The 14,238-nt window shown below is 41.8% G+C and overlaps 2 protein-coding genes and 1 non-coding gene across 3 annotated transcripts in view; 1 reads left to right on the forward strand and 2 right to left on the reverse strand.

Annotated features, from left to right (window-relative positions):
- Positions 1-2,221: 2,221 nt before the first annotated feature.
- On the forward strand, positions 2,222-6,841 carry Trmt61b (tRNA methyltransferase 61B). The gene is given in 8 exon segments (XM_042054552.1): positions 2,222-2,287; positions 3,981-4,185; positions 4,188-4,343; positions 4,346-4,435; positions 4,438-4,472; positions 5,894-5,949; positions 5,951-6,134; positions 6,797-6,841. Coding segments are annotated over 8 exon segments (837 nt in total).
- On the reverse strand, positions 3,271-3,342 carry Trnac-gca. The gene has a single exon. It is a non-coding gene; the product is annotated as a tRNA-Cys (tRNA).
- Positions 6,228-14,238, reverse strand: part of Spdya (speedy/RINGO cell cycle regulator family member A) — a 29,859-nt gene continuing 21,848 nt past the window's right edge. The window contains exon 7 of the mRNA XM_038320025.1: positions 6,228-7,154. Coding sequence (XP_038175953.1) covers positions 7,063-7,154 — 92 coding nt within the window. The 3' untranslated portion in view covers positions 6,228-7,062. The remainder of the gene's footprint in view (positions 7,155-14,238) is intronic.

A 14,238-nucleotide genomic window follows, 5' to 3' on the forward strand; every position in this document is an offset into this window, starting at 1 on the left:
TCTCTCTCTCTCTCTCTCTCTCTCTCTCTCTCTCTCTCTCCCTCTCTCTCTCTCTCTCTCTCTCTCTCTCTCTCTCTCTCTCTCTCTCTCTCTCTCTCTCTCTCTGTGTGTGTGTGTGTGTGTGTGTGTGTGTGTGTGAACATGAGTGCTAGTGCCCTGGGAGGCCAGAAGCATTGGATCCACTGGAGCTGGAGGTTTAGGAGGTTGTAAGTTGTCTGGTGTGGGCACTGGGAGCTGATTGCAGAGCGGTATGAACTATTTTTTTTCCCCTTTGGGGATAGAGTCTCTCTGCCCTACCTGTCCTGGAACAGCATTAGTGTATTATTCAAGAAAACCTCCCAGAATTCCATTTTTAAAAAGTATGTTTTGGAGAAAATTAAAACTAAGGATTGAGCTAAGGACTTCTGCAGCCCTAAGTCTAGCCGTGCAGACCCTACACTCTGAGACCAGGTCTGAAGAATGGCATCATGCAGAGTAATGTCTCCAGCACATGGACCGCATGCTCTCCACAGATGACATCGGATCAGAATCTCTCTGAAGCCCACTGCTCTCCGTGTTCTCCCTACAGTACAGGCAAAATGAAAGCTACTTTTCTTCCTTGTTGGGATAATAATGGATTATAGAAGATTGAAAAAAGAAAATAGAAAACATTTTCTAAAAAGGTAATGCAATTTACACAGATGTGTTCATTTATGAAATATGAGGGCATAAATCTTGGGATCCTCTCACTGGTCTCCGAGCAGAGGAACTGTTATGCCCAGTGGGTGAGTGACTTTGGAGAGCTCTTGGGCTCCCTGTCGCTCAGCATTGGTTTGTTTTCCTATTTCATGGCACAGCACAAGTAAATATATTTTGCAAGCAGATCACCTGGAGGAAGGAAATACGATGGCTTTGTTTTGCAACTTTCCCTCATCCATTCCTTCAGGACTTGTGCTAGGACCTCAGCAATACAATGTGGAACAAGGGAGATCTGTTTTCAGAACTCAAAAGCAGATTGAGGGGGGCTGGAGAGAAGGACCGGTGGTTAAGAGCACTGGCTGTTCTTCCACAAGACCCGGATTCAATTCCCAGCACCCACACGGCAGCTCACAACTGTCTATAATCCCAGTTCCAGGAGATCCGGCATCCTCACACAGACAAATGTGCACATAAAATAAAAATAAATAAATAAAAGTGTTAAAAAGTATTTTTAAAAAGATTGAATCCTAGGAGATGGACACTGTTGCCAAACAATCTCACCTGTTAGTAACAGAAATGAGGAAAAGCCCAAGACAACAGAAAAAAAGAAGACTGGACTGGAGGGACATCAAGGAAGTGCTCTCTGAGGAATTGGGGGGGGGGCATTTTGAAGGACACTATTTCTGCTCACCAAGCATCTTGTGTGATTTGTTGTCATCTTCTTTTTTAAAATTTACATGCAAGGACAAATAACAAAATGAGAAGCAATGCAACCCACTGGTGTTTACTGGATGATTTTATGCTCAAAGCAGAATATGACAGCACAAAAGAAATAGAAGCAGGAGATAGGGAGATGGTTCGGAGGTTAAGAGCACTTGCTGATCTTGCAGAGAAGAGAACCCCAGTTCAGTTCCAGCGTCTCTACGGTGGCTCATAACTGCCTGTAACTTCACTTTCAGGGGGTCTGATGCCCTCTTCTGGCCTCTGAATGCACCAGACACACGTGGTAGACATGCATGCGTACACGGCAAAACATTCATATATATATATATATATATATATATATATATATATATATATATATCAGTATCTCTCTCCTGATTTTTGTTTTTTCGAGATAGGGTTTCTCTGTGTACCTCTGGCTGTCTTGAAACTCACTCTGTAGATCTAGACCAGGCTGTCCTGGAACTCAGATCCACCTGCCTCTGCCTTCCCAGTGCTGGGATCAAAGGTGTGGGCTGCCACCACCTGGGTAATGTTTTTAAACAGTAATATAAGAAGATTATTACATGGATTTAAAGAACAGTTTGTCAAATTCAGTTTCGAGACAAAATGAGGTAAACTTTAAAAATTTGAATAGAATTTCCCCCCGTGGTGATGAGGCTTGAACTCAAGGCCTGATGCAAGCTAGGCATGCAATTATACTCCCATGCAATTATAGCATGCAACTATACTCCCAGACTATGAATGGGGTTTATTTTTCATGTTTAAAAGACATTTTATTTACTTTCATTTTTGTGTGCATGGGTGAGTGCCTGCATGTATGTCTGTGTACCACGTGCACGCCTGGTGCCCGAGACAGGGTCTCATGTCCGCTGGCCTGGAACTGGTGAGCTAGACTGCTTGGTCACTGAGTGCCGGGGCATCTGCCTTTCTGTTTCCCTAGGATCAGAATTACATACCAATTTTGCTTTAAAAGAAGGGGGAGGGGAACACTTGCTTCAAAATATGTGTGGGTGTCAGAGGAGAACCCAGAAAAGCATCTTCATTCATCATGTGGGGTCCTAGGATCAAAATCTAGTCACCAGTCTCTGGGGTGGGCACCTTTACCTACTGAATCATCCTGCTGCTCACCTCATTTAAATGTGGGTTCTGGAAATCAAACGCGGACCCCAGTTCTTGCAAAGCAAGCATTTACATACTGAGCTATTGCCCCAGTTCTCGGTTAGTCTTTAGAAAAGGTTTATGATACAATTAACAAGGGCTGTTGAATTTGGTTGATGTAGTTAGAAATCTCACATTCTGCTTTTCAGCTCTCTTGTCAGGGACCTTGTGGTAGTTATTTAATCTTCCTCTTGTGAATTTTCAATATACATTCATAGTATTGCCTGATGCCATGAGATCAAGCAGACAGGCTAATGATATTTAACTTTGGGTGCAAAAGGTAACTTCAGTTTTAAGAAGTTGTGGGGGGGGGTACTAAAACAATTGTGGGTTGGTTTTGTTGTTGTTGTTTTGTTTTCCTGATTTTTCTAGACAATGTTTCTCTGTGTAACCCTTCTAGTTGTCCTGGAACTAGGTCTTGCTTACATCTCATGGTTACAGAGATTCGCCTACTTCTGCCTCCTGAGTGCTGGGATTAAAGGCGTGCGCCAACACCGCCCGACTTGTTTGATTTTTGTAAAGAATTCTTTTGGATAAGAACGTCAGCGAAGAGTGTTAATTTTTAGTTTGTTCTTTCTGTTATGTAGTTCTGGTCTTTGGCTGTCCTGGATCTTCTTATGCAGCCCAGGCTGGTCTCTAATTCACCTGTCTCTGCTTTTTTAAAGCATGTGCCACCATAGCTTCGGTTGGTTTCCAAAAACAAAGGCAAGGGGGCACCTGGATTTGAACCAGGGACCTCTTGATCTGCAGTCAAATGCTCTACCACTGAGCTATACCCCCATTGGTTACTCTGGCCTTCCTCCGCCTCTCTGGACACTCTGGACTTCGGACTGAGGACCGACAGGCAGTCCCTACCCATTCGAAAAGGACTTGCCAGTCATAAACAAAGTGTGCGGGTCACCAAGCAGTGCAATCTACGATGTCTGACAACGAATCTCAGGGCTAGTTTACTTTTGCTTCTTGGGGGTAATAGGTGGCGTTCCCGTTCACCATCACTAGCGACTTAAACCTAGCAGAAGATTTTCCAGGTTCCACAATCTACATTTCGTCTTTCCTGGTACTCCTGGTCCCCGGGCAGCTGGCGGAGGTTGCTGAGTGGTAAACTCTGTACTCTCGCCACCCGAAGAAGCAGCAAGAATTTTTTGCTGCGGAGACAATCCCCTTAGCCGCGAGGTCAACGAGCCCCAGGCTCCGCCCACCGTATCTGCCGGACGCAGAGGCAGTGACGCTACTCCGCCTGCGACACCGGTGAGTCCGCCTCCTACGCTACCCAGAAACAGGGGCTGGAGCTGTGATTGCGTCACATGTGTACCTCAGCACCTGCTCTGTTTTCCATTGCTGAGTCTGCTGAGCTCCAGAGTCGGTTTAAACTCCGAGCCGATTCATTCATAACATAACTTGGGTTAGTGTCTTGAGAGGGAGCTCAGTTCCGGTGTTGCGAGTCCCCGCCTAGAGACGCGCGAGATGGAGAGCGCGTGCTCGGGTTGTCCCAGTCTCGTGCTCCCGGTGTCCGGAGTGTAGGGACTCGGTGTCTCTAGACTGCGGAGAACCTCAGGCTGTGGACTTCGCGGGAAGAGTCACCCCCTCGAGATCGGGGGGACTGGAGTGGAGAGTAAAGCCACTGTCCGCGGTTGTTCAGTTGGCGACCGAGCCCGGATTGCTTAACGCTACCTCTTCGTGCTCCCCGTACAGAGAGGGACCCTTTCGGGCCAGGGAGCTTATTTTAATTCAGACGGGGAAAAGACAGCTGTGCAACTTCGGGCACTTTAATAGTAACTGGGGACAATCCCTGTCAGCGAGATGGTGGGCAAGTTCTCTGGCCAGATCCTGACGAGTTCCTCTAGTAAGAGTTTTCTGCTGCAGAGGTCAGGTTTGGGGACTATATATTACTGATGAAACGAAGATTTACCGTTGGGCATTGCGATGGGGATTAGGTGGGTGTGGGTTCCAGGAAGGGCAAAGATGGGCGCAGTACCACAGTCTGATGAATGTTCTCATCATATCACCAAGTGTTGGAGTTTCTCAACATTTTGGGTTTTTAAACATGTTCAAATAACTGATAATTTTAGAAGCTGAGTTTAAATTTGATAGTCCCTACTCCCATATCTAAAATGAAGATTATGTCAGTTTTCTATTAAAGTGACGAGGACTTGCTAAACAGAGACGTACTTGTTCCCCGCAGCTCTTAAGTGAGTTCAATACCTAAGAGAATGTTGAATGTTTAGGGGTAAATTTTATAGTACCATTGTAACGGTTTTGTTTTTTCTTAATATCTGGGGTGTACGTGTTTGTGTGTGTCTCCCAAAGTCAATTCTCTTCTGCCACCTTGTGGGATCTTGGAATCAAATTCAGGTTATCAGGCTTGTCCACAGTGTATCTATTTGGCTGGGCCATCTGCAGGCCCCATGGCGGGATTTTAATAATAATACTTAATAAAGTATGTTACTGGAAGTATATTTTATCACATGTATTTATATTAGGGTTAGGGATTTAACTCAGTTGTAGAGAGCTTGTCTGGAATGCATCAAAAATCCTGCGTTCTCTTCCGTTCTTTTTCTCTTGAGATGCACATAAGTGGCTATTCAGCCCAGGTAAGACACCAACAGACCATCTAAGTCCAGTTTGGTGAGCCAGTGAGATTACTGGGATTAAGTACTGATGCGTGGATATGCCAGGGAGCTACTTCCTGGAAAAGCTCCATCCAAGCATGGGTGACTTCTAAAGCCACATCAATGGAGTCCCAACCCCAGTAAACCTTCCTATGTCACCCCTAATAACCACGTGAAACCGTAGTTGGGACGTGGGGAAGTTGGGTTTTGGTGAGTGAGCAGGAGTGGATGGATAAGCAGGTGAAACTCACCCCTGACCTATTTCAAGGAATGCTAATGCCCATCCTTGGGATATTTTGAGGTCTCATTGGGTAACAAGAGATATGCTGATTTAAAGACTACAAAGGTCTTATCTATTTAGTAGATGGAGTTCCACTAGCCAGGCACCTAGCAGGCAGGGGCAGGAAAATCACTGTGAGTTTGGGCCAGCCTGGTCTACATAGCAAGATTTCAAAATCTGTAGTATTATAATTCTAAATTAAATGTTAAATCATTTCTTTCTTTTCTTTTTTTGGGGTGGGAGTGGTTTTGAGACAGGGTTTCTCTGTGTAGCCCTGGCTGTCCTGGAACTCATTCTGTAGACCAGGCTGGTCTCAGACCCAGAGATCTGCCTGCCTCTGTCTCCCGAGTGCTGGGATTAAAGGCGCACATCACTACCACCCAGATTGGCACATATAAAATGTTAAATAGGCACATGTAAAATGTTGAATAACTGTTGAACTTTGGATGGGATTTGCACCTGTGAACTTGCTCTCTCGTGTGAACAGATAAGCAAGGTCAATCAGAGATTGGCTGGTTTGCCTTACAAAGCAGAGAAGTAGAATTCTGCCTCTAAAAGTCAGACCAAGAATCAACACAAATTTACAATTACATTCTCAAAAGAAAATTGGAGTTGGAAATGAAGAGTTTCAAGAGGAGAACCATGGTGAGCTCCAGTTTTATTTTATGCTTGCATATTCAATAGTAAGTATTGCAGATTCTTGAGTATATTGGCCAACACATTCACACAATAACATGCTCACATAACTACTTCATGATAATACTTCATGGATTATCATTATCATTATTATTATAATTTTGGTACAGAAACTGAAGTGTAGTATTTTTCTATTCTTTTAAATTAATTGCAGAAGTCCTAAAGTGCTGCTGGAGCTCTTCCAGGAAGCAAGTTCAGATCCTTGTATATGTACATTATCTAGGCCGTGAAAAGGGTTTCAGATATATTTATTTATGAAACAGGCTTATCCTTTTGGTCATAAGCTTATCTGTAAGGTTACTACTATGTGATTGCTGGCAAATGTTTCTGTATTTCTATGTGATTGCTGGCAAATGTACTGACTAGCAGTATAGCTCCAATAAAAATATAAAAAGAAGAAAAGACCTTACAAGAACAGGACAGTGTGAACAAATTATAAACACATACAGTGTAGTAAGCATTTTGTTCTGTTACACAAAGTCACATTCTGATTTTCTATACGGACCCTATCTCTATATTGCTAGATCTGCTCACTGGCAAACTGTCCACACACGTCAGTAATGTTTTCAGAACATACTAAATGTTTCTTTAACTAATACAGCGGTATGACCTTAATTGTTTTCTCGTTTAAACTGGCTTTTCTTGTCAGGTTGAGAAAGGTCAAACCACAGCTGAACTGAGATACCTCAGATGAGAGATATCAATTTGAAGGCAGAGAAGTATCAAATTAGAATTTCATATTATCAATCACTGTCATAAATTGATACTTTTAGTTATTACTATGACTTGTATAACTTTTACATATGTTTGAAGCTAAAAAATGTTGTACAACTGGGTATCTGTCCCATTTTGACATTGTCTTGCATTTATTTTGATATTCTGTAGTTAATTCCAGGTTGCTTTAGTTGAGCCACGTCATTCTTCACTTCCTGTAAACCACTCCATAGCTCTGTCTTTCTTCATAAAATTAGTTTCCTTTTCTTTGTTTGATTGATGGTCATTGGCTACTGAAATAAAATATGCATTTTAAGGTAAATTGTATTTTAAGACAAAAATTTATATATTTTTAAATATTTTTTGACTTTTTTGAAACAGAGTCTCAATTTGGGAGTGGTGATTATGCTTTTAATCTCAGAGTTTGTTGAGGAAGAGGCAGGAGGATTAAGATACAAGAGGCCCTACCTCAAAAAAGAAAAGACCAACTGCCTCTTCCTCCGAAGTGCTGGGAATTAAAGGTCCTAGTACATATTTAAATTGTTTTTTTTCGGAACTTTAAAGTAATAATGAGCCAAGCAGTAGTGGCATAAGCCTTTAATCCCAGCTCTTGGGAGGCAGAGGCAGGCAGATCTTTTTGAGTTTCAGGCCAGCTCGGTCTACAAAGCGAGTTCCAGGACAGCTAGGACTGTTACACAGAGAAACCCTGACTTGGGAGGTGGGGTGGGAGGTAGAAAAAGCTGGATGCAGTAGTGGTGGACATCTGTAATATCAACACTCCTATAGCAATATGGGAGGTAGAAACAGGAGTTCACCTGGGAGCTTGCTGGTTGGTCAGCTAGCCTAGAGTGCTTGGTGCAGCAGCAAAAACAATGAAAGATCCTACTCAAGAGGCAGAAGGCAATCTCCAAAAAGCCACAAAAACATAAATAAAAGGAAAACAGGACTATAATAAATAGGAAGAACTGAGAAAGAACCCATGAGAATGATATAATCTTAAAAATTATAATAAAGATGTAACATTGTTGCTTTTGTTTCTAGAAATTGACACCAGGACCTTGAGCCTGGTACATCTTAAACACACTATTAATGGAGTACACCCTCAAGACATAATAATTCTCTTTGTTTGGTTGGTTTCTATTCCTCTGGGACTTAAAGACAAGATCTCAAGTAGTCAGGGTGGCCTTGAACGCTGATCGTTCTGCCTTTCCCTCTAGAGTCTCATTCTATAACCTAGGCTGGCCTTACTATAGTTCAGGGTGTTCTGGAACTAATGGAAGCCCTCCTGCTCCAGTCTCCTGAACTCTGGAATAACAAATGTGAGCTACCATAAACAGAATTTTGCTTGTTTGTTTGTTTTTCAAGACAATGTTTCAGACAGAATCTTTTTAACCAGGTTAAAATAACACCGGAATTAATATAACTGGTATCCCTATTCCTAATTCACATTCCTAAAGTATATTTCTGCCATCATTGATGTATTTCATTAATTCTGATGCTGAAGCAGAACTGCCATGGGCTCCAGGCCGGCTTGGGTTATATAGTACATTCATGCCTGTAGCTGAGGAGGCCATTAGTTTTAGAGGGGAACCTATTTCCGTTATTTTGCTAAGTGGACATGATGTCATGCTGCTTTCTAAACATTTAACATTATACCCTTAGATTAGTGCTGCTCTCAACCTTGGTCATTGAGGCCTTTTGTGGCGGGCAGTGGTTAATGCATAAATTCATAACTGGTCAAAGTGCTGAGAATCAATGACTGGTGATTACCCTAAACAGGACATCTGTGTATTACACACACTCGCAATTCAGACAGAGAGGTGATGGAGGTGGGTCATCTGTCTATGTGTTACTTTCACTGGTTAATAAAGAAACTGCCTTGGCCCTTTAATAGGACAGAAATTTAGGTAGGCGGAGTAGACAGAACAGAACTGTAGAAGAAAGAAAGCAGAGTCAGGCAGACACCTCAGGCAAACACCATAGCTCTTCTCTCTGAGTCAGACACAGGTTAAGATCTTTCCTGGTAAGCCCTCGTGGTGCTATACAGATTACTAAATATGGGTTAAAACAAGATATAAAAATTAGCCAATAAGAGGCTAAACCTAATGGGCCAGACAGTGTTTAAATAAATAGTTTCCGTGTAATTATTTCAGGTGTAAAGCTAACCGGGTGGTGGGAAGCAGCCCGCAGCTCCTTCTACAGAGAGGGAAAGAATGTAAGAGCCAAAGAATAGAGATAAGTGCTAAAAAACACTTAGGGAAATGACATTGTGCTAAGAAACCCACAACAGCCATGTTTACCTGCATAAGATCAACCCTATCAACATTCTAGCATAGATGGGAGAGGGGAGTCATTTTTCTTCAGTAGTGTAGCCTCTGGTAAGGTGCCCTTGCTCTAGCAAACAGGAACATGTAAGCTACCCTAATTAAACTTGGTGGGTTACTTTAACAACAACAACAACAAACAAACAAACAAACAAACAAAGCTGAGTATGATGGAATATACCTTTAATCCTAGCACCCAGGTGTCAGGGACAATTGTATCTGTGTGAGTTCAAGGCCAGTATGTTCTATATAGTAGCTTTAGGACACCTAGGGTAACATAGTAAGATCCTATCTCAAAAAACTGTTTTTTAAAGGCATGGAATTAAGAGGTGGATATGTTCTAAAGAAGGGATCCAGAGGGAGAAAGAGGGCTATTAAAGAAAGGAATGGGGAGGTAGAGGCAGGAGGATGAGAAAGAGCTTGGTATCGGGATCAGGCTATGTGGGATCTTAGAGGCCTTCTAAGGAGTTGGCCCAAGCTCAGTATGTAGCTGAAGTTGACACCTTGAACTTCTGATCCTCCTGCCTCTGCCTCCTAAGTGCTGATAATACTGGTGTGAATTACTATGCCTTTATTATGTAAAGGGGATCAAATCCTATGGTCAGTGAAGGCTAACCAAATACTCTGTCAACTGAGCTGTATCTCCAACCCAAATTTGGCTATCTTAAAAACAAAAAACTGAGGTGCCACTGAAGTAACTTAAGGGTGACATGCTTAGATTTTTGTGTGGAAAATTCATTTTGGCTGCATTAAAGTACTGACTGAGGTCTGTCTGTACTGTAACTAGAGTTTTGATGTCCAATAAGTGTCAGGTCCTACGTGACTACATGGAGAAGGAATTGGATTAAAGGCAAATGAACATCCTGTTGCTTAACCTTTTTCATTTCAAACTAAGTGATCTTAGTTTCTGCTTAGCATATTAGCATATGTCCAATGGATAACTGAACAATATCTCTCTATCATTGTATCCATCTTAGTTTTTAATTGAATGCTAAACAAATTAGCATTTGTTTTCAAATAGTTCATCAAGCTCCGGTTTAAGACCTTTCTCCAACCCTTCTCTCTCATTATGTTGCCCAGATGCCATCCCCAGCTCTGTCAGGATCTCACTCCCTGTGTAGCTCAGACTAGCCTTGAACACATGATCGTCATGTCTCAGCATCTAGGTACTAGGATTATAAGCATGCTAGGACAAATGCTAACTAATGTTAACTTTCTTTCTCCTTCCTTTCCTTTTCATTTTTTTGAGACAGGCTCTCATGTAGCTCAGGCTGACCTCAAACTGATGATGACCTTGAATTCCTGATCCACTCCACATCCAAAGTGCTGAGGTTATAAGTGTGTGCCACCATGCCTAGCTTCATGATAGTTTTTTGTGTCTATGTCTGACCCTCATGTATCATGCTCAAATCTTAAGAGATCTGGTTCAGAACTGTCTTCCAGTTGATTTCTAGAGGCCTTGCCTTACCTTTCCTATCCAGTAAATGGTCAGTAAGTTTGCTTAAGTTACACTGCATCGTTTCACCTAACTTAGTTATAGTAATGCATATGTGATTAGGAATTAAAGGGGACAGGTATAAAAAATATAGTGAAGAAAGAACCAGATTAGCTAATGATTCGGTGTAAGACATACTGTATTTTCAAATTCCTATCTGTCATTCCACTCTGTCCCTTATGTTTGCCAGTCCCTGGAAAAACAGGACTAGGACTCATTCAATGTCCTGTTCATACGTTACTTGTTCTGAAAATATTTTACCAACTTTCTCATTCTACAGAAAGAATTCTGTAGTCTGTTATTTTTTTTTGAAGATAGGATTCTCTAGAGCTTTGGCTAGCTTAGAACCTACAGTAATTCTCTTTCAACCTCCATAGTTTTGGGTTTATAATTCTGTAATATTTTGTGCTCCTAAATGTTGGTCATATAGCATAGTCCTGATCACATTATTAATCCATGTGCATCATCCACTGATCTATATCTTTATCCCTGATTATATTTTTGTTAAGTGCAAAGATTTGTGTTTGTTTATCAAAATAGGGTTTCTCTGTGTAACAGTCCTAGCTGTCCTGAAACTTGCTTTGTAGACCAGGCTGACCTCCTCGAACTCACAGAGATCTGCCAGCCTCTACTTCCCAAGTGCTGGGATTACAGGCATGTGCCACCACCACCTGACACAGTGGAAAGATTTTAAACATAGGTGACTGTATCCAGAACACATATAACAATTTAACAAAAAATGAAGTTCTAAAGTTGATTTTTTTATTTTATGTACATTGGTGTTTTGCTTGCAAGTATTCCTTTGCTTGCATGTAGTCCAGATCTTGGAATTAAGACAGCTGTAAGCTGCCATCTGCAGGCTGAGAATTGAACCTGGGTCCTTAGAAGACCAATCAGTGCTCTTAACCACTGAGCCATCTCTCCAGCCCCAAGTTAATTTATTTTTAAGAAAATTATTTGGTTATAAGTTATCTAACAGAGAATATTCCATTTTAAGATGGACATATGCCTGTCAATGTCTAAGAAAAGGCTTGGTTATTTTTCCCCGTTGTTTTTATTTTAAAACCTCAAGTTTGCAGACAGTTCATGTGCATTTTGGACTAGCTTCGATGCCTTGGGGCTTCAAGCCACATAAACAGTAGCAGAGATAGTTTAATATAAAATGGGCTACAGGGTTTGGAGGCATAACCTAAATGTAAGAACATGAGTATAGCTTATATGAGGCCCTGGGTTCAAACACCAACACCAAAAACAAAACCAGCAAAAACAGAAAAGTGGGGGTGGTAGAGATGACTCAGTGGTTACAAACCCTAGGCCATTCTTCCAGAGGACCTGGGTTCAATTCCCAGCACCTACATGGTAGCTTACAAACATATGTAACTCCAGTTCTAAGGGATCCTATGTCTTCTTCCAGCCTCCATGGGCATTGTACTCACATGGTAAGGAGATAACACATGCAAGCAAAACACTCATACACATACGATAATTTTTTTTCAAAAGTTGCATATTTAGAGTTGAACCCCTGATTTCTGTTGCTGTTTGTTGCTTTAGCTGGTAACAGTGTGACTTTTCTGAGTTTTTCCAGCAGTAAAATGAACATTACAAAACCACTTCAAAACTTCTTGGGCGATTGGGCTTTTAAATGTGATTAGTATAAAGGACTAATATATCATTGGTAGTTTTTGTATTAAAATTGCTTTCTGGTACATGTTAACTTAATAATCAAACAAATTTAGCCATGATATTGCATACTTGCAATCCCAGAGGCAGGTGGATCTCTAAGTTTGAGGCCAGTCTGATCTATGTAGGGAGTTTGGACCACCCAGTGTTACACAAAGAAACCATGTCTTAAAAGAAGAAAAAGAGAAAGGGAGAAAGAGAAAAAAAAAGCAAGTTAGGCTAGATGGCAGAAAGTTGCTTTCTTTTGTTTGAAAGGTGTACTGATCACTATCTACAATAAACCATAGCTTAAAAACCTGGAGCCAACGTCAACTCCTTGTATGTCTCTCTTGAAGGATTCTGTTGGTTTCAAGACAGGGTTTCTCTGTGTATCCTTTGCTGTCCTGGAACTCACTCTGTAGACCAGGCTGGCCTCAAACTCAGATCCACCTGGCTCTGCCTCCCAAGTGCTGGGATCAAAGGCGTGTCCGCCACCACTGCCCGACTTGGAATGAATATTTTATGGCTATATAGAAACCATCAAGTGACTCCAGCATTATGTAGACTGTAGGGGAAATGTTTTGTTAGCAAAGGACACTATAAATGTGAGCAGCTGCTAAGGCAGGCGAGTCCGACCCTACTCTAGGAAATGCTATGACTCCTACAATATTGTATACTTCATCCCTAGTTACTTCACATTCTGTGAAGCCCAGAAAATGAATGTAGACTTTTTTACTGATTAAATGTATATGTGATCAATATTTTATATCTTTCCATCTAATAGGGGTTTTTGTTGTTCCTAATGATTTGGTTTTTAAATTTTATTATTTGATGTATATAGGCATTTTGCCTGCATGTACATGTGTCCTACATGTATGTTTATGTATAACCAGTGTGGTATCTGTAACGGCCAGAAAAAGGCATCAGGTACCCTGGGACTTGTGTTACCCACCATGTGGGTGCTGGAATCAAATTGGAGGCCTCTGGAAGAGTGGGAGGCTTTTCATCCCTGAGACATCGCTTCAGTGCTCAACACCCCCACCTCCCCCTTTTAATGGGAAACCACTGTGGCTTCCAACTTGCAATCCTCCTACTTTAACCTCCTAAGTGCTGAGATCACAAGACATTGGCACCATACCCAGAAATCACTTGCCCTCTGATATTATCAAAGGTTTTTAGAGTTAACCTTAAGATTCACAGCCAGACCACGGTGGCACACACCTTTAATCCCAGCACCCAGGAGACAGAGTGAGGTGGATCTCTTGAGTTCAAGGCCAGCTTGGTCGACAGAGCTTGGTCTACAGAGGGAGTTTCAGGACATCCAGAGTTACACAGAGAAACTCTTTCTCAAAAACAAAAACAAACCAACAAAGAAGACCTATAAATCCTAAACTGGGATTTCATGAGCAAACAAGGTGAAAGCACAATCCTTCCACAACTCCCTGCTCTGTTTCATCCATAATGTCTCAAAGACTTGCTTTAAAAATTTAAAAATTTCATTTACTCTCTCTTTCTCTGAGGACTCAGGTCATCAGCTAGCAGTCTTTACCCACTGGCACATCCCCTGCCTCCAGCTTTTTGAGTTCAGTGACTGGCACAGTGCCTTTCTTCCTGCCTGCCCTCCAGTCTCCTAGTGGGATTGTCAAGGCCTTGAGTATAGAGTATGCTCCAGTGAGATCTACAGGACTGGTCTAAAAACACAGCAGTTCCTCTTCTGCTTTCTGTAGATACCTGTTCAAATTATTAGAATTTGCTCCCAACTCACTCCACAAGCATTTCAGAAGGAACTTGGTTCTTGATATTTCCACCTCTCCTTTAGCAATCTTCTTAAAGGCTTCTGCCACCAGCTTATTTTCACTGCTAAAAGCAAGATTTCATCAAAGGCCCATAGAGCATACT

This window comes from Arvicola amphibius, chromosome 2 (assembly GCF_903992535.2).
Source record: "Arvicola amphibius chromosome 2, mArvAmp1.2, whole genome shotgun sequence".
Taxonomy (NCBI): domain Eukaryota; kingdom Metazoa; phylum Chordata; class Mammalia; order Rodentia; family Cricetidae; genus Arvicola; species Arvicola amphibius.